Genomic DNA, 26,968 nt, shown 5'->3' on the forward strand with positions numbered 1-26,968 from the left:
CCATAACCACTCAAAAATGCCTACCAAGCCTGTAAAAGCACTCCTCAATTAGCCTTGAATTCTGAGATGATTGACTAAACCTCTACCAAATAAATACTACAGCTCTATCTCTATAGTTCACTTATTGTATGCCCAACAAACAAAAAATAGCAGGTAATCTGAAAACAACACCTTCAAGGAAAAGACACTTGGAGAAACATTCAATTTTCATCACAGGATATGGGCAACATTTTGAATTGGGATAAAAGATGCCACCCCTTGAGAAAAAGCTTCAAAATAGTTTTCTTTTTAAAAAAATCCAATAATAGTTCTTTATAAACTCTAAGTAATATAATACAAACTATCCTTGCATGTCACAACATTACTACTCTTATACTTTTTTGTTACTGTTTTCATCACAAAATAATAAAAACACACAAGACATATGAACATAATTAACGCCACTTTTTATTCTAACAAAATTTACAAAAAGACAAAAATCCTTTTGTTCATTTTAATCATGTTAAATTCAATTTTCTGCATGATAATAATTTACAATAAAAATAAAAATATTTTCCATAATCCTATGGCAGAATAGGTAGAATATATATAAACTGCCTTCCATATAATGGAAAACCAAAATAAACATTCTCCCCTGTATGTTTCTTTATTTTAATGAAATGAGGTTTTTTATATTTTGAGACACATTTAAATTTGCTGCTGGAGCTGCATTAGGAAGCACTTTTTTTTGCTACACGGCATTTGGCAAAGGAAAGTAAAAATAAAAAATAAACTCTCTTTTTCTTTTTGGGAAGCTAGGTTTCTTCATTAAAAAGCTGGAGATTGTGTTATGTTTGTTCGCTGGCTATCTGACCTCTAGCAGCTTGAACAAGCTCCGAAAGAGTGGAAAAACTTGTAATGTTGCTCAGCTGCATCCCCATCTTCTCCATCTAAAACAAAAGATCAGATTTACTAATTATTGCATTGTAAGCAACACCAGAAATATTTCAAAAATAATATAATCAGAAGATCTACAATATGAATATTGAATTTCAAGAAATTACACACACCCCCTCCAAACTACCCCCACCACCAACCATGCTGTGAAATATACTGGAGCAATAGAGAGTGACCGGCCTAAAGCATATCAAAAGCAAGAGAGAATGGCTGGCCAAACGATTGGAATTGAGGTTTATGTGGTCAAACTTTAACACATTAACAGCTGCAGCTGTGCAAACAACAACAACAACAACAACAACCCTTAACTGTTGTTAGCATCTAAGTTACCTGCATTCCAAAATGTTCCACATCTAAAGCTAACTGTAAGCGAATTTTGTTATCATCACTCATGCCTCCAGAAGGGGAGGGAAGATTTGCAGTTACAGTTTTTCTGGCTTGTTTTAGCCTTTTCAAACTCTCTTCCATTTTCTTTACAGAATTTAGAATATCTGATACTGTATCCAAGTACCTACATAAAAAGGAATAGATTAGATTATGAACACTTGTGGACAGAACTTCATTTACGGGGGGGGGGGGAGAAAGGAATTTTACTGTGTATATATTTACTAGTTATACTGTGCCTAAAGGATGGAGAAGAATATAAATAAATATAGAGAAATGAAAATACACGCTTTCTCTCCTGTTTACTTCAATAGCAGCTGAAAACTGCTGATTTTAGCCTGGAACATGCCCTATTTTAATTTTACTTTAGCTTTTATTTATACAATAGGTTGGCTCTTAAAGCCTAGAATATCACCACAAAATTCTGGTCCCTAGTTATTATAAAGGAGACAATAGGCAACAAAATACTCCTATCGTACTTCAATGTTAAAGAATTTCAAAAGACATACAGGCTTGGGTCTCAGAAACAAATTGTAATATAAGAAATATATGAAATAACTACAACAACAACAACTTTATTGTCACTTTGAATGTACACCAATCGGCATACATCAAAATGAAATTTTGTTGCCTACAGCTCTCAAAGGGTCACCACCTCTGATATACGTTCCTTGTTCGTGGCCAGCTCAAGTTTCAGAATGTCCATTTTAGTCCCCAGGGAGCGAACGATGGCAAACAGGACAGATGGAAATGGAGCTCCATGTGGATTAGCCCTCAAATTAGCTTGTATTCCTGCACAACAACCTCGCCTCTTTTTGTTTTTTCTGATCCTGTCTCTTCCACCTTTTCCTTAAAGAGGCCTCACTCCTTTTCGCCCCCGGAGCACGCTGCCGCCTCCTTCAACTTCTCCCAAAGCCTCTCTCCCTTCCTCTGGGCCTGCCGACAGCCTCATCCAGTTCCTTTGCTCCATAAACCCTGGGACCTCTCCTCCTCTGCCTCCTTTGGAGATCGCCCCGATTTGCAATAGAATCCGTCGCTGTGCCAGCAGTCAGATCTTGCTGCTGGCAGAACAATTTCAAACAGTGCAAACGACTTTTAACGGTCTCATCAACAGTTCCGAAACAGCTAAAAACTCACCATACCAGCAAAGATTGTCCGTCGTATGTTACCTTAGTCCCACCACGTTGCTCAAACACATTAAAACCTTCCCAATCATGTGGTCTATATCCCTTATATCCCTCCAAAAACGTTTCATCTTCGAGAGCCAATGCAGCCGCAGCCGATCCAGGCGCCACCATCTTAGAACTCAATAAGGGACACGGGAAGCTCCTTGCACAAGACAGTCCATTGGTCCACCAAAGTAATTATTGTCTATGCTTCCTTATTCCAAAATAGGTCTTCCACAGGCCCACCACCAGATTCCAAGATATGAACCTAGACTTTTTTTTAAACATATTGTGCTGTACTTAATTTAAATTTAATTTAAATTAAATACAGCAGAAAATGTTTTGTATTACTGAGATTTCAAAATTCCAAATCAAAACTCCCCGTTTCTCAAGCTGAAGGGTCTGTGCACACCTTCAGATGCTGCTTTCTTAGAACTTCCAACAGCCAACAGAAGAGAATACACGTATCTCAGGTTCAACTATGTAGTCCTTGGTGCTCTCTGAGCTTGGTTGTTTGCTGGCAGACATCTCATTAACTGACTAGGTAATATCATCAGTACTAGTGAGTTGGGGGGCTGCCCTCCATTTATATACAATAGTTTGCCTTGCTAGTGTTGGTGGGGGTGTGGTTTCTCTTTGGTAGCTCCTTATCTTTTGAATGGTATGTAAATGTGGTTCAAAAGAATTATTAAGAACCCCACATCCCATACTGGCAGGGTAAGCTACTGCACATAAACAGAAAACCTCACACTCATCAAGACTGATGATGTTTATCTAGTTGTGTAATGAAACATTTGCAAACAACAAAGCTTGCTTCAAGGACTCTTGTTCCAACAGCCCCAGCCATTATGACCATTATGACCAATGATGGGTACAGTTAGGAGTTATCATTCGGCAATGGGTCTTTTCCTTTTTTCCATCACTACAGGGGATTAAGAGATTGTCACATTTTTCTCAGAAATAAGGAGTATTCACCACATGAACACTGACATTCCCACCAAAGTGATGCCAACCTCCTTAGGCTGTCCACAATTACAACATTTATCTCTGCTGGTAGAAATCTTTCACAGTGTAACTGTAAATATTTTGGTTTCTGCACACACACACACACACACACACACACACACACACAGTGTGCTATCAAAGGCCTACTTGTGGAAATGGCAGCACATATATAATCATGTACATTTTACTTATTTATGTGTGAAGTTTTGGATTTTAGAGATGCCTATATTATATGAAGGGGGATTCCAAGGAGGTCTATGTCATTTTAATGGAGCTTATCAGAAAAGCTTTTTGATGCATAGTGATGAGCTGTGAATGTAAATAATCTGTGAATTTTCAACAACTTTCTATAAGACTGGCAATGTTCTACTTAAAATGTCACTTACTTCTGTGTGCTTGTATTGAGGGCTCCTTCCAGCCATTGCTCAATCACAGCTGGCTTTAATATATCTTTGTAATCATTCTTCAGTTGATGGAAAGGTTTAAGGGCACTGTCAACATAGGGCAATGCCTTGGTTGGCACTTCCTGATTATTGATGTATGAGATGTGAAGGGAAAAAAACAAGAGAAGAATTTATTGTCTACAGCAAACCTTAACATGACAATTTAGAAAGATGAATGGTTAATTCTCATGCATAGCAGTCTTAGAATTATTCAGTAGCAACAGATAATCATTCCAATGAATAATCTGTGATAATATTTAAGGCAATCCTGGTTTCTAGAGAACAAATGGCAGAGCATGCCTCACCTAGATGGCCTTTAGAGCAAACATGAATCAATCATAATTATCACAATTTGTATTAGAGTTAACATATGTATAGCCAAACAGAAATAGCTGACAAAAAAAATGAAATGTTTAATCAAAGGATTTAACAACAATGGGATTTAACCGTGAACAATGAGATGTACTGTCAACAATTTTAACAGTTTCGGTAGCAGCAAATTGGAATTAAGCAAGTATGACAGAGATTGAGCCATTCTATTACATTAGTAGCAATGTTAGCTTTCTTCTCCTATAGGTTGGAGTAATGGGAAACAGGAGATCTCTGATGTTGATCTCTCTGTTTACTTCTGAAACAGTCCTTGTCAGCTGCCCAGACTAATAACCATTTATCTGAAAAAGAGATGCGTACTGATTGAAGCAATGACATCGATGCACTGCCAAAGTCTGCTTTAGAAAATCTGAATGCGATAGAGTCAAGAGGACCCAGAAGGATATTTTAGTTTTTACATCACCATATCTTTCCTAGGTGCCAATGAGGTCAATATGGAGTTAGAAAAATATGGGCATGGATAATGGGGACATATGAACATGATACAACTATACACATACACACACACAGCCCAATTTAAAGGACACCATAATAGTTACTGTAATGGCCATTTATATTGTGCATACATATACACACATATATTTTCAAATGTTAAAAAAAAATACCTTGTTAGTTCTTCTATATAGCCTTGGGATTTCCAGGGCACTTTTCAAGCAGCTAAAGCAAGAATCATTTAAGTCCTGAATTATCTTACTGTTTAAGGTTGGCCAGGAACTTAGTAAAGAATTCTTTGAATCTTCTAGTGCTCCTATTGAAGAAATATATATATATATATTTATACACAGTAAAATCTAAACATCCCAAGCCAGCCTTAGGTATATGGATATTTTCCAATTCCTCTGAAGTACAGTTAAAAAAAAATACAAACAGAGCTGGACTGTACTACTTAAAATTATATATTATGATACAACTGCTTCAATATTATGTTTCATAGAGATATAAAAGAGCAGGTTTTAAAACACTGCCTGTTCTCTTAACTGTACTTGGCAAGTGTCCAAGTGAGTCAGAATTCTGCAACCCTCCTTCACTCACCCCCATTCATTCCCTCTTTCACTTCATTTTAGAATCAAATAGTTTACATGTGTAATTGAAAGATCTGCAAACACTAGCAGAGAAATATGCTTAAGAACCAGTAATGTTTTCACCCCAAAGATACAAGAAGGAAAAAGAAGAATTAAGCAAATCCATTTCCTCAAACCTTGAGAGATTTCTTCAATTTCAATTTTCCTCATTCAATTTAACATTTTGTCTTGTAAATACATTGTCTGATAAAATATATTTATCAAAGATTGAATACATGAGGGAGAGGGAGAGGGAGAGGGAGAGAGAGAGTGAAAGAGAAAGAGATTCAGAAATGTTTACCTGAGATGCAAGCTATATTCTTGAAGCCAATCATGTCAAGTTTTGGTTTGATCATTTCCAAAAGTTCAGGAAGCTGAACGAAAAATATGCAAGGCATTATGAGTATATATCCTTCAGGTATCTGATATACTGATGCAGAAAAGTTCTTGCATACAAGACCGTAATGTTTCTGCAAATCTCTTTGCTGAAACACACACCCCAAATAAAGAAGGCATCAGCAACATCTTACAATAAAGGATTCTGTATTCAGTACCTGTGCATGACCTATGCCAGCCTTCCATACAGTTTCTAGAATTAAACAGGTGTACCTGACATAATAATAACAATGAGCTATTTAACCAACTATGGAAAAATAATAAAAATTACACTTTAAACAATTTGATTCAAACTCCTAGAAAGTTGCATGTTAACAGTTTAAATTTTTCTGAACTGGTAAGACTAAAGAACGCATCACTCATCCTCACTTTTACCTCAATGATAAGAAACCGAGATAAAAGTTGATAACCAAAACAACAGCCACAAATGTTAAAGAATAATTTTCGTCAGGATACATCATGATATTTATAGGTTTTCTGTGTTAGAGAGAGTCAGGTAAATCAGTAATATCTACAAACCCATTCCTGAAGTCGATCCAAATCTGCAGCAACAAACACAAACTGGGTGGTAGATATAGAAGGTAAGGGTTGAGCATTTGGACAAGACTCATTTCCTTGATCTTCAACAGAGTTCAGCGAGGATTCCTTGCTTGCCAATGTTTTTTTATGGTCTTTCACAGTTTCATTAGAGACAGGCCTGAGCAGAAGCTATTCCGTTTATAAAAAAAAAAAGTGACAAAAAGTATTATTACAGAGAAATCCATGAACATTTATCTTACGTTTGTCAAAACTTTGTGTTATTTGTTAAAGACAGATGCTAATTTTGTATCAGTTTAATTTCTTAATATTCCTAGCCTAAGATTCTCAGCATGAAAAGCTGACTGTGTGACTGGATCAGTCACTCTCTCTCTCAGTCCAATCTATCTCACAGGTTTGTTGTCGCAAGCAAAATAGGAAGAAGGAATATTATGTATGTTTGCTGTCTTGAGTTTACTTATGAATTAATAAGGTGTGATAAAATAAATAAATTAAGTAAGTAAGCCTGGTGGAAGACAGCCATTGTTCTTCTCACCTCATTAATGAAGACCGAGTAGCGGGCTAAAATCTGTAGTGAAAGCTTCCACAATCGATCAGTTAGCAATGGTAGAAAAATCTGAGCAGACCAGCACTTCTGTAAGCTAGCCCACGTCGTGTGCGTTGCCAAAAGGCAATATGAACTTCCAGCTGCCAAGAAACAACAGAGGTAGTTCAGTTACGATCAATGTTATATTTAAGACATTATCTTATTGACTTTGCTTTTATTTTCTAATCTCCAGGCTTCATTCCTGGCATAGTTCCTCTTCTAGAGAAAATTCTGCAAGTATAGTTTTACAGCATTTCCTCAAAAGTTGCTTATGGGATGTCCCCTTGGAAGAAAATCTGCACATCTTTCTATAAGCCAGAAGTTCTTCTCTCCAGCCAGTTGCAAGGAGAGATGGTTTTGCACTCTTCCTACATGGCTGTCGAAGGCTCATTTATTTATTTTTTCTCAAGTCTCAATTATAGCAACTAGGCATCTTTTGACCAACTTTGTACTTGCAAATAAAAGGTAAGCACGATTTGCAGAGGTTACATAGCAGAGGAGATGGAAAAGTGGGAAACGGTTGTTTCCTTAATAATTAGTTTATTCTGTAGAAAGAATACTATCCAACATTATAAAATGATGGATTGCAGACAGTAAACTATAAAGTAGAAACCGGGAGCACATTTTATCTTTTGTTTCATCAGTGCTACCCATAAATAGTTCTTTATTTAGTGGGAAACATTATAAGTCAATTCTACCTTCGGTCAAATGCTAGTAATAAAAACAACTCTTCTTCAACATTTGGACATATATTTCTCTTCTTTGAATTGGTTCAATTCATTTGCTTTTGTTCTAAGCAAATATTACATGGATCATGATAATGTGAGCTGATCACTATCACAAAATTTCTGGTCAGCAGAGCAGCACTTTTTATATGAAGATTTTTTTAAAAAATCCCAGCAATGGAAAATAAGTATTTTTCTTATGTTATCTAAATATAAAAAGCATGAGGTATGCATGTTAAATAAAGAGAAAAAACTTTACCTGGAGCCTCTTCTAAGCCATCAAAAAGAGCTGCTTCTAAAGCTCCAGCAATTTCTCTAAATCTAGAAGAACCACAAAATATCTTTTGTGAAACCCCAGTGAAAGGTTAGCAATTAACATCTGGCAGTTTAGTGAGCAAACTATCAATCTAATCCTACCAATTATATCTCAAGTCTGAATATCACACAGAAGTTCTAAGAGGATATTTTTAGGGAATTCATACCAGCTGTGGAATCCCCACCCATAACTTCAACTTGGTTTCTCTGTGGTGATTTCCCAGCATTACCTAAAGACTGGCTCCCTTTTCCAGATGTTTTAATCTTAAGAAACCTTAGTATTGTCATCCTAGAAATGATCAACTCATTGTGGTTTCACTTAATAAGTATGCTACGATGCATCTCTCTCTCTCTCTCTCTCTCTCAAAATAAACTATGAAACAATTGAAAGCTAATAAAAAACTAAATTCACGATTAACCTAGACAAATGCATTGGACAAGAGACTCTTTTGATAAGATTCCTCACAAAATCTATCACCCAAAAGCACTCATGTCTATTGCTAAAGGAATCCTGTGATCAGAAAAGATTAGGAGATGCATGACGCATCACTGTCTATAACGGTGAGAGAAAGAGATCTAGGTAAGTGAATAAATAAGTTGCATGCAACATAGCTCTTGATTATACATCTGGATTGCTAGTCAATTTTAGAAGGAATGTCTGACAGATGGAAAGGCCGGACCCAGATAACAGGAGAAAGGGATTTGTAAAAAAGGAGGAGTGGGGATTTCTAGACCTCCGAGACCTCTTCATAAGGTTCAGCACAGATTTTTCTAACCTCTCTTTGTTTTCATTGTAACTTTCAATCCAACAATTGAGACTTTGAAATCTGGGACAAAATTCAGTATTATTTGAGAGGAGCTAAATTATAATTAGGAATCTTGAAAGAAAGGAGGACAACCGCTTTTTAATTATGCCTACAATCTCCTAAAGATACTCTAAACCACAGCAGGAATGAAAACAGCAAAGAAACTCTTTCTGATGACCTACAGTTAGGTCTTTTGATCAAAGCACCTTCCGTTTTCCACTGATTTACAATGGACACTGGCACAAAGTTCTGCAAATAATTCTAGGGGACAGAAATCAATAGTTCTTTCCGATACCTTGAAAACTTTTGTTTAAAAAGAACGATAAACTTTTAAGAGGGCTTTTTCAATCAGGCTTGTTTCAGAAAACAGCTTTAGGTGCTGACAGTGTATAAAATCTTATTTTTGTTTAACTGAACTCATGGTAATTTCTATCAATTTTTCTGGAGAAATGCTATAGATTGTAAAACTAAAATCACACAGAAGTGAAAAGTTTCAATGAAATTAATCAAGAGGTTTTATTACATTTACATTGTTGCAGTTTAATAAAGCTTGCATAAACATGGATAGAAATAAGGGTTCTAAAATAAGAAGATTTATATACTCAGATCACAGATGTTCCAGAAGGCATACTTTTAGAAGAGGTATTCCCTTACATTTGGGGGGGAAGAAGCTCATTTTTAATACATCTTTTCACTTGCATATTTTAAAATGTTCTTTACATCATCTAAGAATAAAAACCGAGACACTGACCTTATTTGGAAATAAACTGGCAAATTCCACTTATCATTAAAGCTCTGGTAGGAAGGATGTAACCTCAATCTTTTTACGCTGGCTTGTGAGCCACATTGCCGTTCAAACTTCCGTACAAAATCCATACTTATGTTGTATTTCTGAAGGAAAAAAGGATGCATTAAGTTGTGTGTCTAATTTCTTAAAGAAGTAGCATCATTTACTTCTCTATCCAATCACTTTATCTCATTTTGAAAACTACGAAACTAGAAACAATATCCTATTAGCAATGGAGATATTTACGTGAAGAGAGAATAATATATTTTTTTGATTACATTTACATAAAACTGCGCTGACTCAGAATGTTAAGCCTCCTATGTTTTGTCCACCATGCCTCAGATTCGGTTCATATTACAGAGTACAAACTTTCTCTTACAATAGTATTCATCTCTGTAAATGAAGAACATATCTTAGTTGCAATTGAACAAATTATGTTAAATATATATTTAAATCTAACAGTCTGTATCCACTGGTTTATCATTTCAAACTGTGGTGAACATATAAATTTAAAATTACCTCATGAAATAAATCTGGGTTTCCAGGATTAAACAGAGACGGCAATTTAATTTCTAAACCACGAACGATTTCTGGCCATACGGAATTTACTAAGAAATCGTATCCAGGAACTGTATTCCCTCTTTCACTGCAAGATTAAATCAATATTCCTACTATAAATAGCTCTAATAAAAAAATTCAGAATTTACACAGAGTATTGCATATGTTGCAAGACATTTTTTAGAAACAGATTTCTTGAACACTGTGGATTTCCAGCAATTGTAAGATGAATTGAATTCTAACACTGGAATATTTGTGACTTGTTTTTTTTTTTACAAATCATACCTATGCAAAGAGGTGGCATTTGAGCATAGGGACCAAAGGGATCACCTGAGTACAATAGGCAGGCATTTTATACCATATACTAATATACCGCATAGTGACAATTTGGTTACATTGTAGTCCACACTGTTCTCATTGCAAACGTAAAGGAACATTACTAAGTTATTTTTCTGAAATTCATTTGAGATGCATAAAGAAGAAAGCACGCCAATTCATTTCTGGAACCTGAATACAAACGATTATGAGCAATTATCACTGCAAATTGAAGCCAAAGAATGCTTCCAGATAGGCAGCTCTTAAGCTATCCTTTCATTGTCTTCCAATGAAAGTCAAACGTGGGACTGCAGTTGAGCTACTGCAGTGCCAGTGGTATTGTGCTTCGTGAGTGTGCTCATATCCTGTCCATATCCAGAGACTTTCTGCATGTTCTCCCCCTGTAACACTTTTTATCTGAGTCCAACTTAGTTTGTAGAATTGAGCTATGAAGATTGGGGTGAATACAGGTGGTGCATAAGGGATCCAATTTCCTTTCAAACAAGTACCCTTTAACGTTAAATGTTCACATTATAAAGGCCTCCAGCACTTTATGTGTGAATGCAGGACACGTCTCAACAGATGCATGGCTTTTCCAATTACATTTACAGTGGCCTTAAGAATGTAGAGAATGATATAAGAACCTTCTTCTTTGTCCCCAAATTCCAATTTCTAAAGGTGTGTAGCAACACACAATATATTTAAATACATTATATAGCTGCCAATAACCTCTAAGTAATCTAAAGAAAATAAATCCACTATAGTTCTAGCTTATCACACAATAAATATTAGCAATTTTAAAATGAACATAAAAGACTAAGCTGCTGGATGTATTAAGAAAGTTAATTATTAGCAAAATATAAAATCATATGAAGAACATCATGCCCAATAATTTGAAATGTATTTCTGCAGTCTGTTTAGGTAAATTTTAAGCATCAATAATTATGACTGCTGCACTGACAATCACAATTAATAGTTATAATTAATAATTACATTTAGAGTCTAGTGGTTAAGGCACCAGGCTAGAAAGTGGGAGACTGTGAGTTCAAGTCCTGCCTTAGCCATGGAAGCCAGCTGGGTGTCTTTGGGTCAGTCACTCTCCCTCAGCCCAATTTACCTCATACGGTTATTGTTGTAGGAAAAATAGGAGGAGGAAGGTGTGTCAGATATATTTACCACCTTAGTTATTTGTAAAAATAAATAACTAAGTTATTGGGTAAATAAATAAATAAAAATTAAACATTGTTAACAAATGAATTTATGAGGCTTGAATTCATTTTATTCCACTAGGAATTAAAAATGTATTCTATTACACTGCAATAAACTTATATCTGAATTAGAAATTTATTACATATCAGAGCTGTTACTGTTATTGTATAAGCCAATTTGAAAAACATTTTAAAATTGTTAGAACCTGCCTTGAAATCTCAAAGATCATTTTACAAATTGTACAAAGAAACAGACTATCTTCCACCCTATATATTCTCTAATGTAGCAATCGCCCATTTTTCAAAATATGTGATGAATTAAATACACCATCTTGGATATATCTCTTGATGTGATTTTGGCCCTCATAAATGAACTACTTGAACTTGAAACAAACAGTTCATAGATTTTCATGGCCCTGTCTAGGAATGCCATAAGTTTCGGTCACATCCACATACATAAACACTGTGCTGAAATTAAAATAAATCAAACAGTAACTATCCAAACCACAATGAAAATACATTAAATTACATCCCTACATCTCACAAAAATACCGTATTATTCTGGGGGATACATTAAAAAAATGGTGAGAAAAAATGATTGCACAGTACTTCTTAAAAGTTAGAAATGAATCCTATGTGAAAAACTTGGATCTAGGACTAAAAGAAAATCATTATGCCAAGTAAAGTAAGGATAAGATTAGATATTCAAGATGACAAATAACTAATGTGATTTTCTGCATGATAAATCACAAATATAAAGTATTAGTCATGGTAAAGTGGGTGAGAAAAGAATATTGACACTATTTTTCTTAATCATTAAAATGAGCTACATTGCAATGAAATACAGTCAGCAGATATTTATTTATTACCGAAGATAATGAATACTAAAGATCACTCCCTGGCCATCAGAGCTTCTGTTCATATAATTTAAAGACTGTTTAATAGAAGCTAACAGAAATCTGTTAACAAAATGTAACAACAAGGAAAAAAAAGATTTGAATTACCTTGAAATGCCTCCTCCTGTTACCTCACGTAAGAGACGGCAATGGAGAGGAACAAACTCCAGCAATTTTGAATACATAGTCTGGAGACCATTTGGATGAGACTGAACATACTGTTCTACAATCACCTATGAAAAAGCCTCAGTATCAAACCTTAAACTAAAGTTCACACATTTTTTAAAAAAGACACTTTGAGCCTACAGTCCCAATCCCTGTATTTATACAGCATGCTCAATATGTTAATTTTGCAGGAGGAGGATAGTGGTTAATTCAGCCTAAAATATTTATATGCGATTTTTAATCCACATTACATAATTAACAGCCTTCCTTTATCACTGGTAACTCCAATGCTATCAAATGATAAGCATGCTGCTTTTTGCTCTAGCTTTTGGAAAATCAGGGCTGGGAGGGCCACTGAGTCCAACTCCCTGCTCAGTGCAGAAATCCAAATTAAGGTATCCCTAACATATATCAGTCTCCAATTAATGTTAATCTCTGCTTGAAACTTGCATAAAAAAGGAGTCCACTAACTGGAGGCAGGCTGTTCCACTGATTAATTGTTCTCACTGTCAGGAAGTTTCTCCTTAGTTCTAGGTTGCTTCTCTCCTTGATTAGTTTCCACCCATTGCTTCTTGTCCTGCCTTCAGGTGCTTTGGAAAATAGCTTGATTCCCTCTTCTTTATGGCAGCCCCTGAGATATTGGAATACTGCTATCATGTCCCCCCTTGCCCTTCTCTTTGTTAAACTAGACATACCCAATTCTAGCAACTGTTCCTTATATGTTTTAGCCTCCAGTCCCCTAATCATCTTTGTTGCTCTTCTATGTATTCTTTTTAGAGTTTCAACATCTTTTTTACATCGTGGTGATCAAAACTGGATGCAGTATTTTCCTTCTTTTGAAAAACGAAGAGTCACAGATATGGATAGTGTCCGTTCTTCCATCAGTTCCCCCTAGCATCACTTACCTCGTCTATATATGGTTTCACAAGGACTTCGCCAACTAATGCCTCGGCATCCCGTGTTTTGTCTATTGTTGCATAGGTACGTAGGCAATGTCGTATTATGTCGATGTTAGAGGTCTGAAGTCCTTCTAACAGCAGCCCTTCTAGAGATTGCTGCAGTGTTGCTGTTATGCCAACTATACGCTATGATTTTCAAAACAGAATGAGGACAATTGTTAACTGCATTGGGAAAATGAATGAGATTCATTAATATCGTTAATTTATTTAAAAGTGCATATTATTATTAAGAATAATATAATTAATATCAGATTAAACAAACTGATTATGAATCATGGGTTGCTGGCTAACAGTCCATTGAAGCTTAAGCGACAAAGTATTTGTTAGTCTTTAAGGCAAGCAAGAGAATAATATAGCAACTGAAAGGGAAACTAAGATTCCATTTAATTAATATTTGCATCTAAATGTTACCATAAATACAAGCAATTATTTTTAAGAAGCATTTATTTGGCATTTGAAGCATATACTTATTGAAATATATTGCATTTAGTAACTAAGTAATGGATTGCTTTTACTTGATTTAAAGTTAAATGTAAACTGAATTAATAAATACATTCCCTAGACGACAGGAGTTTAACTGATATATTTCATATTTTTCTGTTTTGTTTTGATCTCAAATATGCACCAAAGACTGCCACTCCTTTGGATGGCATCATTTAACTCAAAACTATTTAAAGCTGATTGGTAAAAAGACTCACAATAAAATAGAAAGCAATGTTGCTGAAATAAGGTGTGTGTGTGGGTAGATAGCATACTTACTGGTTTCAGCTTATCTAAAAGGGGCATTCCTTTGCTCTGTACCGCATGAAATTGCAACTGGTTGAATTCGGTAGCGATTCTCTCTAAAATCTGACCGGTCAGAAGTGGACTTGAATTGGCACACAGAAAGACATAAATTCAGTATAAAAAACAGCACGATTTATTTCTCCATTTCTCTCTTTCCCTGTGTTTGAGTATATAAATATATAGAAGGGGAGTTTCTGTAATCTGTTCTGAACTATCAGCACTAAATTTAGCAGGACCAATAGACCCAATAAGAAGGCTCCGCAGCTTAGGAAGGAATAGCTTTGAATTGTAATGGCTGAAATTACTACAAGAGGGAACAGACTTAGATCACACGATTACAGTGGCCCAAGCCCCACCTTTATTTTCCCTCATGTAAATAAATGAGTGACAGCTTTTCATTTATCTAGAGAAATAATTCCTTAAGCCAGGGATCCCCAACCCCCGTCCGTGGACCAGTACCGGGCCATGGCATGCCAGCAACTGGTCCGCACAAACAAGCAAAGCCCCATCCGTGGGATGCAGACAGCACACGAAACCACAGCCTCTCTGGTCCGCGGAAAAACCTTTCTCCATGAAACGTGGGCCATTTTTTAGCAACAGGGGTCATGTGAATTACACAGTGTACCTGTGGCTGATCATATGCATCTAAATTAGTTTTAGAACAGCTTCTTTTTAAACACTCATTTTCCCTCAGAGAAAAGAAGAAAACCGTGTCTTATAAAGCATACACAGCATCATCAGCCATGGAGGACTCATAAATTTCAGAAAGATTGGGCTACTCATGTATATAGGAATATAAAACCACACAAATTATATTACATAAATTAAATCATTAAATTTGTTGATATGCATATAGCAGTAATAGTAATTCAGGGAAAATATTATAACTACGGCTGCATTTTTTGAAAATAGTTTTTAGAGACCCATAGTCTCAATAATCAATTAGTTTATTTGAGAAAGCCCTGAGAAAATAAATATATTATCTCATACTGGTCTTTTGGGAAGCAAAGATATGCTCTTCTAAATGTTTAGTGGAACTTATTATTTTATCATATAATTATAAAAAGACCAATTATACTTTATTGGTAAACATATCCAAAGAAAAACAAATTGGTGAATGAAAATAAAATTTAATTGTCATACCTGCTTACTTCTAATGATGTTTCTTTTGAATTTTGGGAGTGTAGAATTTTCTCTATCTTCTCAACTGATTTAATAACTTGAATAAGTCTCAAGACACAGACCTAATTTTTAAAAAAGCAAACATAACTGTTTTTAAGGTTGATTTTGATCTGCCTTTAAACCTAAAACAGTTTGGCTCTGCTATATCAATTTTCTTTGATTACTGTCTGCTAGATACCAATATTTCTGAACACAGCAAAAAGTATGTTGAAGTGAACTGAGAGAATGTACAAGGATTAATTGCAAAGCAATATATAAGAGTGAATGAGTCAAGAGGAAGGAGAAAACTGAGAAAGTTGTAATTGGAGGGAACTGATGAGATTTTTAAAGAGAGGAATAAAAGAGAATGCAGGAAGCAATGTATAGCTGTGCTGGAAACAAGGACAGAAAGACATAGAGAGGTATAGAGAATGGGATTGGGGCAAAAGAGATGTAGTTCTTATATCTTTACTTTCTTTGGCTAATCTTCCTGACAGTGAGGACAATTAATCAATGGAATAGTTTGCCCCCAGAAATCGTGGGTGCTCCATCACTGAAGATTTATAAAAAGAGGCTAGACAGTCACTTGTCTGAGATGGTATAGGTTCTCCTGCTTGAGCAAGGGGCTGGACTAGAAGATCTCCAAGGTCCTGTCCTATTCTATTCTATTCTATTCTATTCTATTCTATTCTATTCTATTCTATTCTATTCTATTCTATTCATTTCATTTCATTTCATTTATATTTTGCCTACCCCAAAAGGAAATAGCACAATGTAAGCATATACAAATGCTTATATAAGTCCCCCAAAGAACATATTTGAATGCATTCTATACTTTACAATGGGAAATATAAACTATATTAGAAATAATAATTTTATAAGGTAAATCTGGAACTAGAATTAGCCAACTTTTCAGTTTGCTGTCTTAAAGGATAGCACAAATAACTAGCATGTATATGGTACTCCAAGCAGCAAAGGCACTCTGAGCAGTCACCTATCAGCCTACAATAAGATCAAAAGTAGTAAATAAATAAACAAATCTAGAAAAAAACTTTGTGCCAGAAAAATAATCAAATACAAAACACGTGCATCATAGGACAGATCTCCATTTATAGCAATTTTCCATTCACTTTCTGAAACAGCCAAATTTCAATGGGTTTCCAAAAAACCAACATGATTTAATGATTAGATTTCAAAACAGAGATACATTCATTTTCATCTACTTATGTTGCTCTTTTGATGTACAAATACAATCAAATACCTTTTTTTCCCTGATATCTTCTTGTTTAGACAAACGGTCATCAATTGCACGTATTTCTTCACTAACACATGACTTAAGACTCTATGGAACATCAACAAAAGTGTAAGCTTCACAATGTTTCTTTAACAAAACAATAAAACATGTACCTATTAACACAATACATTTTGCAAATGGACAACATCTTAAGAAAAAGCCAAGAAATTTCAGCCAAAAAAGTGTCCAAGCAGTACTTCAACTATACGATGTCATGACATTTTGTAGAATAAGAATTGTTCCAGTATCCACAAATTACATCAGTTATCTTTGTGCCTGAGTGGTTCATATTCATTCCAACAATTTCATTTCATTTCAATCATTTCAATTTTTTAGGTCATCCAATTATTCCTGCATGACCTCCTTGGGCCTTAATAATAGCTCCTACTTTTAGTTTCATACAAACTAAAGCTAAAAATTATTAAGCAAGGAACTCTTACTTTCTTAGATTTATTTTTAATTGACTGTGTTAGCATTCTTATCCACACTGTTGGATTCTCAAAAAAAGGAAAGTCTTAACTTATATATCTAAGAATAAAATAAACCCAAAGAAAACAGAGTATTTCACTTTCTAAAACCTGGTATTTTTAATGGTAAGATCATAAATAGTATATCTGCAATGGAACACTCAGCACAATTATCCACACTGGCTTCCTTAATAGATTCACCTGTTCGGATTCACTTTAAAGTGAAACATCATTTGATAGCATTTTGAATCCCCTCTACTTTTGTGTAGAATTGGGTGGCCTTATAAATGTAATAAATACTTAAATTACACCATAGTTTTCTTCTTAAAAACTGGAAGAAATGCCTAGATGGAACTATTTCCAAATGGATTCACAGTTGGCTGAACAATAGTAGCCAACACGTGATCCTTAATGGGTCTATGTCCACATGGTAGGAGATATGAAGTAAGGTACCTCAGGTTTTGTCTGGGACTCAATACCGTTTGACATCTTCATGAATGATTTAGATGAGGGAATCAGATATCAAGAATCATTGTGATTTTAGGTGATATCAGCAATCTCCCCCAAGCTTTATGTCATCTGAATATTTTATGAGCATACTGATTATGATATCTGATTATGATCAAATGTCAAGAATCTTGATACACTTGAACATTGGACCCTATCCAACAAAATGTTGTTCAGTGTCAGGATACATAAAATTCTGCACCTAGGCAGGAAAAATCAAATGCATAAATGCAAGATAAGGAGATGCCTGGCTTAGCTATATTTCTTGTAAGAAAAATTTGGAGATCTTGGTAGACCACAGAGTAAATCTTTTTAGAAATGATTCAGAGAAAATTCAGTTTATTTTTCAGCCTTTCTCCTCGAGTAAACAGGTGTTCAACAAAAATATAATGTGTGGGACTATAGTTAAAATTGCTTAATTGAAAACATACAGAGTAAGTCCCAAGTATTATAAATCATTTGCTGAGCTCTCAACCCAGTTATTTTAACTTGAAAAAATCTTATCATATAAACCTATCATAACATCCCATAGTACTGATTTATTATTTGCTCTTCTTATTCAATGCAAGACAAAGTTTGACTTAGGCACTTTAAAATTTCAGCTCAACAGAAAAAGATAATTTCAACAGACCTACGTGGTAAGAAAATGTAATACTCTGCAGTCATTCACAAATTAGAGTAAATGTGTATGTTTAATACGTCTTGAATTAAGTACTGATTTACAAATCCAATTGTTTATTATTCTAAAAAAAGTATTTTTTTTCCAGAGTATATAACTCTGGAAAATTTAGCTATTAGTGAATAACTGAATAGCTGGTTTGGTCTAGTGGCCCAAGCTAGATACTACTATACCATGAGTTCTAGTCCTGAATTACACAAAAATACTGGTTAAGTGACTTTGGGCCTAACTTGGAATATTAGATATGTTGACTATTGTGGTTTTAATTGCAACAACTATTATGATTTTAATGTAAGGCGCCCAGAGTAACTTTGCAAAGTAAGATGAGTGGCATATAAATTTAATAAATAAAATGTCCATCACCTGAATTTTTTTTACAAAAATAATAAAGGTGGGAATCTACTGTAAATAGCTAAATGCATAATAACGATAAACTGTGTTCCACTGTTGATATTTTCAGGGTTTTTTTCTTACCATGCAGAGATGTTCTCAAAATATTGAACATTTTGTTTTGGAATTCTTAAATTCTAGCCTTTAAAAAAACCCTGTCTATAAAGCGTTATTTACAGGATTATAAAATATCTATGAGGCAGCTATAGCCTTTACATTAGAAAATATTTCAGAACATACCATAACTTCTTCTCGCAACTGTCCCAAAGGCACTGAAAGCTGATTAAGGGCTTTGTCCATGCCAACCTAAAGAAATTCCCAAAACATATTACTATTAATGAGCAGTTAAAAATAAAATCAAAGGAATGTTTTTAGGTATTTCCTTTTTTTTCCTCTCGCTTCTTTACTGATACATTCTAGTTGTTGATGTTTTAGTTTTCTAAAAATTTTTTTGTTAAATTAAACGTCAAATATTAGGCATGTGAAAGATTCTGTAATGTATTCCATTTCTACTAAGAGCAAATGTTTAAAAATGTATCTATGGTCAACTTTTCTTTATATGCTATATTTCTAGGGACTGCCCATTTTAGTCCAAACACCAGCACTAGCTTTATTAAATAGCCAGTTTTCACAGAAAGCTGATTGGGGGTGATGGTGGTAGGCAAGGGATAAAACACATGTATTGCTGGGTCATGTAAACTCCTTACATGTAATATAAAAGGGCAGAGTTTGTATCACAACACTTTTTTTTTGTCATTTTGATGTCATTATGGCTGTGAATGCTTCCACTTTTGGGGCGCTTGTATCTCTCGATCTCTTATTTTTTAGTACTTTGAGACATTTTGGCTTTATTGTATATCTTTGATTTTTTACTGGTAGATATTTCCTGTGGTTACATGGCATTTGCTTACTTAATTATTGTATGCTACAAATCTTTCAGTGCTTACTTTTGAAATGAAATATTTACTGACAGAAAAAAAAAGCAGACAATATACCCTATGGTAAGATGGGCAGCCAATAAATTTTATAAATAAATAAATATATAACTCAGTAGCAAATCACTTTGTTCTTTATTTAGGTCACAAATTGCCTGCTCTGGAGAGCCTACGTGCTAAAATGTGCATCTACCATGTGCCACATGCTCTCTTCTCAACAGGGTACATTATCAGACTGCAGGCAGCCTGTTAAATAGCTTGGAACTAGACCAGAAACTCTTAAAGTCACATTGAAACCAATAGGATAACTAGTCATACAACTAACTTAACCATTGTGGATTTAAATTGGACCTCATCATAAATAATTTTCTTTGCAGTGACATTTCTTTCTATGGCATATTTAATCTTAGTTGCTCGGGGAATATATAATATAAATAGTATAATATGCACTAAACACATGTAAGGCAATCTGACAATTTACCAGGTTGGTAGAGAGATTAACAAAGTCTGCATAATCCTTGTTTATTAATTCAATCATGGCGGTTTTAAGAAGCTTGTAGTATAATTCAAGATCATCACGAAGTTCTTCCAACTGAACACGTTTTCTACACTCTGACACAAAGTGATCAACATCGAAGTCTGGCTGCGAAAGAGAAAAGTATAAAAAGAGCATAATTGTTGAGAAATGATCTATCATACAAACTGTAATTCTTTATTTTTTTAAAAAAACAGGATTTACTTATTTATGAAATACATAGGCCACTGCAATGCTAGGACAATGGGTAGCGTGCATTATAGAGCTATCTCTACATATGATCAAATGAGAAAGACTGGGAAAACAATCAATTATTCAGAAACAAAAGCATAGCCCAGGGGTCCATTACCCATTCTTGACTCAAATTGTGGGGAAAGAAGCACTTTTTAAAGATGAGAGCAAAACAAATCTTGGGGGAACTGTCCTCCAGAGGGCAGGCATTGTGAAAGAGACAGCCTGCTTTCTGCATTCCACCAGGTGACATTGTTTAATTGATATTTAACTGATATGCTTATGAAACTTCCTGAAGAGATAATGAACTGATTACCATGGTGCCCTTTCAAAGTTGTACTGCTGAAGGACAGGGTGGAGTCGTAAATAATCTGTTGTTTTGAGTTTATTCTAGGTGGTTTTGGGTTCTTTTTAACAGGAGGAAAATTTACATATGACAACTTGGGATGAGTTCTAAGGAAGCAATTGAGGAGCTTTGAATTCAGAGATCAGTGCATGTTCTTGACCTTTCTGCAGGCATAGCAAGGCAACACTAAGTATATCAACGCTGTGTAATCATTAAGTTGTTGGTCTAGGCTGGGAATATAAAACTTGGCTTGATTGGAAATAATAAAATCTAGAATCAACAAATGGAGCTAAATAATAAGGGGATTTTAAACGTTAGTATTGTACTTCTTGCTTCCCAAACTAGAAAATTCAATACCACAATATATAATGATGACCCGGGAAGTCTTCAAAGAAAATTATCCAAGTTCATAAAATATAAGCAATCAATGGGCATGAACACACTACAACTATACCTTTACTATCAAAGTCAGCGTGATTCTGAATCTCAAAAATATCATTCATTTGGCTTTCACACAGGCATCTATTTAGTCACTGGTGGAATGCATTCCAGTTTCTTTCTGGGTGCAATTCAAGGTGCTGGTCATTACCTTTAAAGACCTCTATTACTGTCAAGCGCGGGAAGTCAGGAAATCCAGGCAATTCAAATGAATATAAAGGTTTATTGCAAGCTTAAGCTCTCTCCCAGCATCTCAACTACTAATGGTCAAAACAAATTGCTAGTAGATAAGAGTCAGTGGAAATCCAGGCGAACTGGACTTAGATCCTTTGTGGACATGAAGGGACTCAAGATGCTGCATTTGACCCCTCCTTCGGTTCAGCCTGGTCATGTCCTACACACCTATATGGCACAAGGCCAATTTATCTGCAGGACTGCCTTTCACTAAGGACTTCTATCCATTCCTACCAGGTCAGCTAGGGTGGGCACACTCCTAGTGTCTTCTAAATATTGCCAATTGACAGGAGCTAGGAAGTGCACCTTTTCCGTGACAGCCCCTGCTCTCTGGAATACCCTGCCCCCTGAACTTTGGCAGGTCTCTACCCTGCTAGCCTTTCATAAAACTTTGAAAACCTGGCTTTTCCCCCAAGCACTAGGCTAAGATTAGATGACTGCACATCAAAAGTTTGACCGTTTGGATTTTTTTTTAGTTTTTCGTGTGTTGAGTTATACATTTAATACGCTTTTGTATGTTGCTTTAAATTTTGATTGGGAGCCTCCCAGACTTGGTTATAAGATGGCTATATAAACGTTTTAAATAAACTTAGGTAACTATTGGATTTAGGTCTAATACAACATTGCTCTACTTATACCTATACTGTTCTTTTCAAGCCAAATTCATTTCTAACAACTCCTACAACATGCTACCTGGGCTGCATATATTCTAACATCTCAGGACCAGATGTAGTTAATTAGGAAAGGAGTCCCCACAGATTTTATTTCACTAGCCCAGGGGTAGGCAACCTTGGCTCTTTTATGACTCGTGGACTTCAACTGCCAGAATTCCCGAGCCAGCTATGCTGGCTGTTGGGTGTGTTTAACTCTTACACTGTATTCCTAGTGAATTTGACAAGCAACTGCACAACACCTAGCATCATTTTACATTAGAATAGGATTACAATAAGAAACTGAGTTGAAATGTGAAATTGATAAGTAAAACTAGGCAACCTTCATAAGAGAGGTAAGAGATATTTGCAAAATTCTTTATACAGATTCTCTATAAAATGAGTATAAAGAAGGGCATCTAAAGGAATTGGAACAATCTAAAATCTGTCATTGTATTTTTCCTACATTTTTCTTTACTATTAAGAACTTAAATTACATAAATAGAGGCAAATGATTAATTCCTATAATCTTCTCCTTTATTCTTAAATCATTACTAAGCTGTGTCATTAGAATGACTTCCCACAACTAGGTTAATAATTTTCTCTCTCGAGACACTTCCCCCCCCCCAAAAGTTGGATATACAATGTGCTGGGCTTTGATAAATCATGTAGCAATCAACATTTTACTTGGGCAAGAGAAATTTTGTAATCAAGAATGTCTTGCATCATATTACTGATTTTAACTCAGTATATTTAGAATCAATTTGTGATACCCTGATATGTTCATGGAACCCTGTGTTTTTAGACAACACTTCTTGATACCTGAGTTTATTTTACTCAGGCTTGTGAGCTTTTTGTGAGTTTTGTGAGCTTATGACATCCAGCTATTAGATGCATGTCATGGTGCTAAAGGCACTCTTAATTTTTTTTGCTCAACAATTTGAACACTAAACTGAATTGCAAGTGTATCCTTTTGTATGCAAAAATCCAGCTCCATCTTTTTTCACTTCAGCAATGGTTCTGTGGAAAAGAAGAATCTTCTCGGCCTTATTGTTAAATAACTGGGAGTCAAAAAATCTTGGGAGCCAAGAGATAACTGTGTTGGATAGTCTCAATCCCAATGCATATGAAGTTTCTATAGAATCACCCATTCTATATAAAAAGTAACTTGATACCAGAATCTAGATTAAGGAATAATCTAGCTGGCTGACAAACCATATTCAGCAAGTAGTCCTCAATGATACTACATCCACACAGAAGTAAGCAATGGGTTACCACAAGACTCCATCTTACTTTTCAATATCTTTATCAATGACTTAGATGAGGGAATAGAAGGGGAACTCATCAAATTTGCAGATGACACTAAACCGGAAAAAATAGCCAACACCCCAGAAGACAAGCGCAGGATCCAAAAAGATTTTGACAAACTTGAACATTGGGCTCTATCCAACAAAATGAATTTTAATGTGGAGAAAAGCAAAGTTTTACATTTAGGCAGGAAAAATCAAAGGTATAAGTACAGATTAGGCGAGACCTGACTTAAAAACAGCAACTGTGACAGGGACCTTGGAGTCCTAGTGGACAATCATTTGATTATGAGCCATCCTGGGTTGTATAAACAGAGGCATAGAATCAAGATCACGTGAAGTATTAGTACTGCTTTATAAAACCCTAGTAAGACCACACTTGGAATATTGCAACCAATTTTGATCACCATACTACAAAAAAGATGTTGAGACTTTGGAAAAAGTTCAGAGAAGAGCAACTAAAATGATCAAAGGCCTGAAGACTAAAACATACAACGAATGGCTCTAGGACTTGAGTTTGGCAAATCTAAAGAAAAGAAGAAACAGAGGGGACATGATAGCAGTATTCCAGTATTTGAGGGGCTGCCACCAAGAAGAGGGCATCAAACTATTCTCCAAAGCATAGTGAAGACATTTAACCAGTGGAACAGCTTGCTTTCAGAAGTTGTGGACACTCCATCACTGGAGGTTTTTAAGAAGAGACTAGACAGTCACTTGTCAGAAATGGTATAGGTTCTCCTGCTTGAATAGGGGGCTGGACTAGAAGACCTCCAAGGTCCCTTCCAGCTCTATTCTATTCTAATTTATGGAATATACTTGTGTTGAGTCAGACCAAAAATCTACTCACTCTTACAGCTACTATGGTTTAATGGTTAGAATGATAAATTAAATGAACTGGATAACTTTGGACTAATTACTGGACTAATTACTATCTCTTAGATGATTTACCTCACAGGGAAAAAAGGGGTATGTGGTGGGAGACACATGAATTTATATATATGCCATCTTGATTTTCTGGAATGCAGGCAGAATATGTATTTTAATCTATTATTCTATACCACAATAATTAATTTTTAAACATTTAAAGAATTGATATTCCTGCCCAACTCAATACAATTTTGTGAAGCTTACAAGAAATAACCAAGATAAAAACAATCATCAATAATATGATTGCTTAATCAGATGTCTGTAGGAATTTTACAGATAAAAACTTTTATGATGGTCTGACAGTAGTGGAGAGCTTTTACAATGCCTGCATTGAGCTGACATAAGGATGTATTTTGCTGATGATCATGAATACAGGTAGTCTTCAACTTACGACCACAACTGAGCCCAAAATTTCTGTTGCTGAGACATTTGTTCAGTGAATTTTGCCCCCATTTTACGACCTATCACAGTTGCTAAGTGAATCACTGTTGCTGTTAATAACATGGTTGTTAAGTGAATCTGGCTTCCCCACTGATTTTCTCAGAAGGTCACAAAAGGGGATCACATGACCCTGAGATGCAGCAACTGTCATAAATATGAATTAGTTGCCAAGCATCTGAATATCGATCACGTGACCATGGGGATGCTGCAATGGTTGTGTAAAAACAGTTGTAAGTCATTATTTTTGAGTGCCGCTATAACTTTGAACAGTCACTAAATGAACTTTTGTAAGTCAAGGACTACCTGTTTTTTTATTTCAAATTGAATCAATGGTTTTATGCTTGTATATTTTTTTTAATTAGTTTTTATGGGTACTCATTTACTGATTGCAATTGGGACCAGTAACTATCACTAAGTAACATACTCATAAAGTGAAAAATCATGTGACCGTGTCTCGCTTCCAATGGCAATTTATCAGTTGTAGCTAGCTGTAGACCATGACTTGCAACCTCTTGCCAATTTCTCATTGACTTTGCTTGTGGAAAGCCAGCAGGAACTTTGCAAATGGTGATCATGTGACCACAGGAGCTACATCCATTGTAAATGTGCACCAGTTGCCAAATGCTTGAATTGCAGTCATGTGACTATAGGGAAACTGCGATGGCCGCAACTTTGAGACCCAATTGTAAGTCTACTTCAGAGCTGCTGAATCTTCACTAAATGAATGGTTAGTAAGCAAGGACTGTCACTGGATTGTTTTTAACCAGTTGTGAACTACTCAGCTCTCCTAGATGAAATACAGGTAGTCCTCAACTTACAACAGTTCATTTAGTGACCATTCAAAGTTACCACAGCAGTGAAAAAAATGACTTATGACCATTTTTCATACTTACAACCTTTGTAACATTCCCATGATCATGTGATCAAAATTCAGCTGCTTGGCAACTGGTTCATACTTATGCCCATTGCAGCGTCCCAGGTCATGTGATCAGGTTTTTGCAGCCTTTTGACAAGCAAAACCAATGAGGAAACCGGATTCATTTAACAACTGTGTTACTAACTTATCAACTGCAGTGATTCACTTAACAACTGTGGCAAGAAAGATCGTAAAATGGGACAAAACGCACTTAACAAATGTCTCACTTAAAAACAGAAATGTTTGGCTCAATTACGGTCCTAAGTCAAGGACTACCTGAAAAGGCATACAAACCAAATAAACAATAGCATGCCATCCTTGCCCATGTCAAGCATACAGACACCCACACATCAAATCACACATAAGACTACAACACGTTGACAAGCCAATTTAAATGATTTCATAAAAACTAAAGTCTCTTATTTGAAGGCTCCTGAGCACTTCATGGATACTTTTCGATAGTGTAAAAGTGGTTTACTCCTGCCTCCTGGATTTGTTTTGATTCCCCACCCTAGTATTTCTTGGGTGTCTCCCATAAAAACATTAACTAACTTTGACTCTCCCTAAACTTTCGAGATCAAAGCCGGGCACCTGGACCTAAGTGGGCTTCCCATACCAGCAGACCTATCCCTGGGGAAAACGTCACTGCATTTGGAGGCACCCGGAAAGGCATCGGAAAGCAGGTTTTCCCTTGACCGAGTGCAGACCTCCCCGACACACCCACAAATCCCAAATTAAGAACGCGGCTTCCCTGTCCCGAAGGAGAAAGAGGAACTTCTCTGCCTCCGCCTTTGAAGGGGTCCAGGTGCCTGCCTGCCTGGGCGTCCCGCAAGGAACTCGGCCTCTGTTGCCCTCCAGCTGCCTCCCCAGCCCAGCGCCGGAGCTTCGGCCCAGCCCTCCGCCCTCTCCCGAGCCCTCCCGCCCGCCTCACCTTCATAAACTCATGCTTATCGAAGCACAAGTTGTCGGGTCCCCGAGGCAGATTCATCGCGCCCGAGCAGCAGCCACCCGCAGCAGCCACGTCCCCGCAACCCGCCTCCTCGGGGCGGGGGGAGAAGGGAAGGCACTTCCGCCAGACGACGACGT

The 26,968-nt window shown here is 35.9% G+C and overlaps 1 protein-coding gene across 2 annotated transcripts; it reads right to left on the reverse strand.

Annotated features, from left to right (window-relative positions):
* Positions 1–427: 427 nt before the first annotated feature.
* Positions 428–26,968, reverse strand: COG2 (component of oligomeric golgi complex 2). 2 transcript variants are annotated; one of them, XM_039364399.1, is made up of 18 exons: positions 26,814–26,968; positions 20,339–20,500; positions 19,163–19,228; positions 16,847–16,927; positions 15,568–15,668; positions 14,398–14,506; positions 13,585–13,764; positions 12,623–12,747; positions 10,057–10,183; positions 9,502–9,641; positions 7,889–7,950; positions 6,854–7,005; positions 6,301–6,489; positions 5,687–5,759; positions 4,930–5,072; positions 3,878–4,017; positions 1,267–1,447; positions 428–929 (listed from the first exon to the last, which is right to left on the reverse strand). In XM_039364399.1, exons 1-18 carry the CDS (start codon positions 26,868–26,870, stop codon positions 828–830), a joined length of 2,190 nt encoding a protein of 729 aa, XP_039220333.1. In that variant the 5' UTR covers positions 26,871–26,968; the 3' UTR covers positions 428–827. The 2 variants fall into 2 exon arrangements, with proteins under 2 accessions (XP_039220333.1, XP_039220334.1); XM_039364400.1 differs by having other exon boundaries at positions 20,339–20,496; positions 26,814–26,947.

The sequence above is a fragment of the Crotalus tigris genome, unplaced genomic scaffold (genome assembly GCF_016545835.1).
Source record: "Crotalus tigris isolate CLP2741 ecotype Arizona unplaced genomic scaffold, ASM1654583v1 scf7180000019759.570773, whole genome shotgun sequence".
NCBI classification, from domain to species: domain Eukaryota; kingdom Metazoa; phylum Chordata; class Lepidosauria; order Squamata; family Viperidae; genus Crotalus; species Crotalus tigris.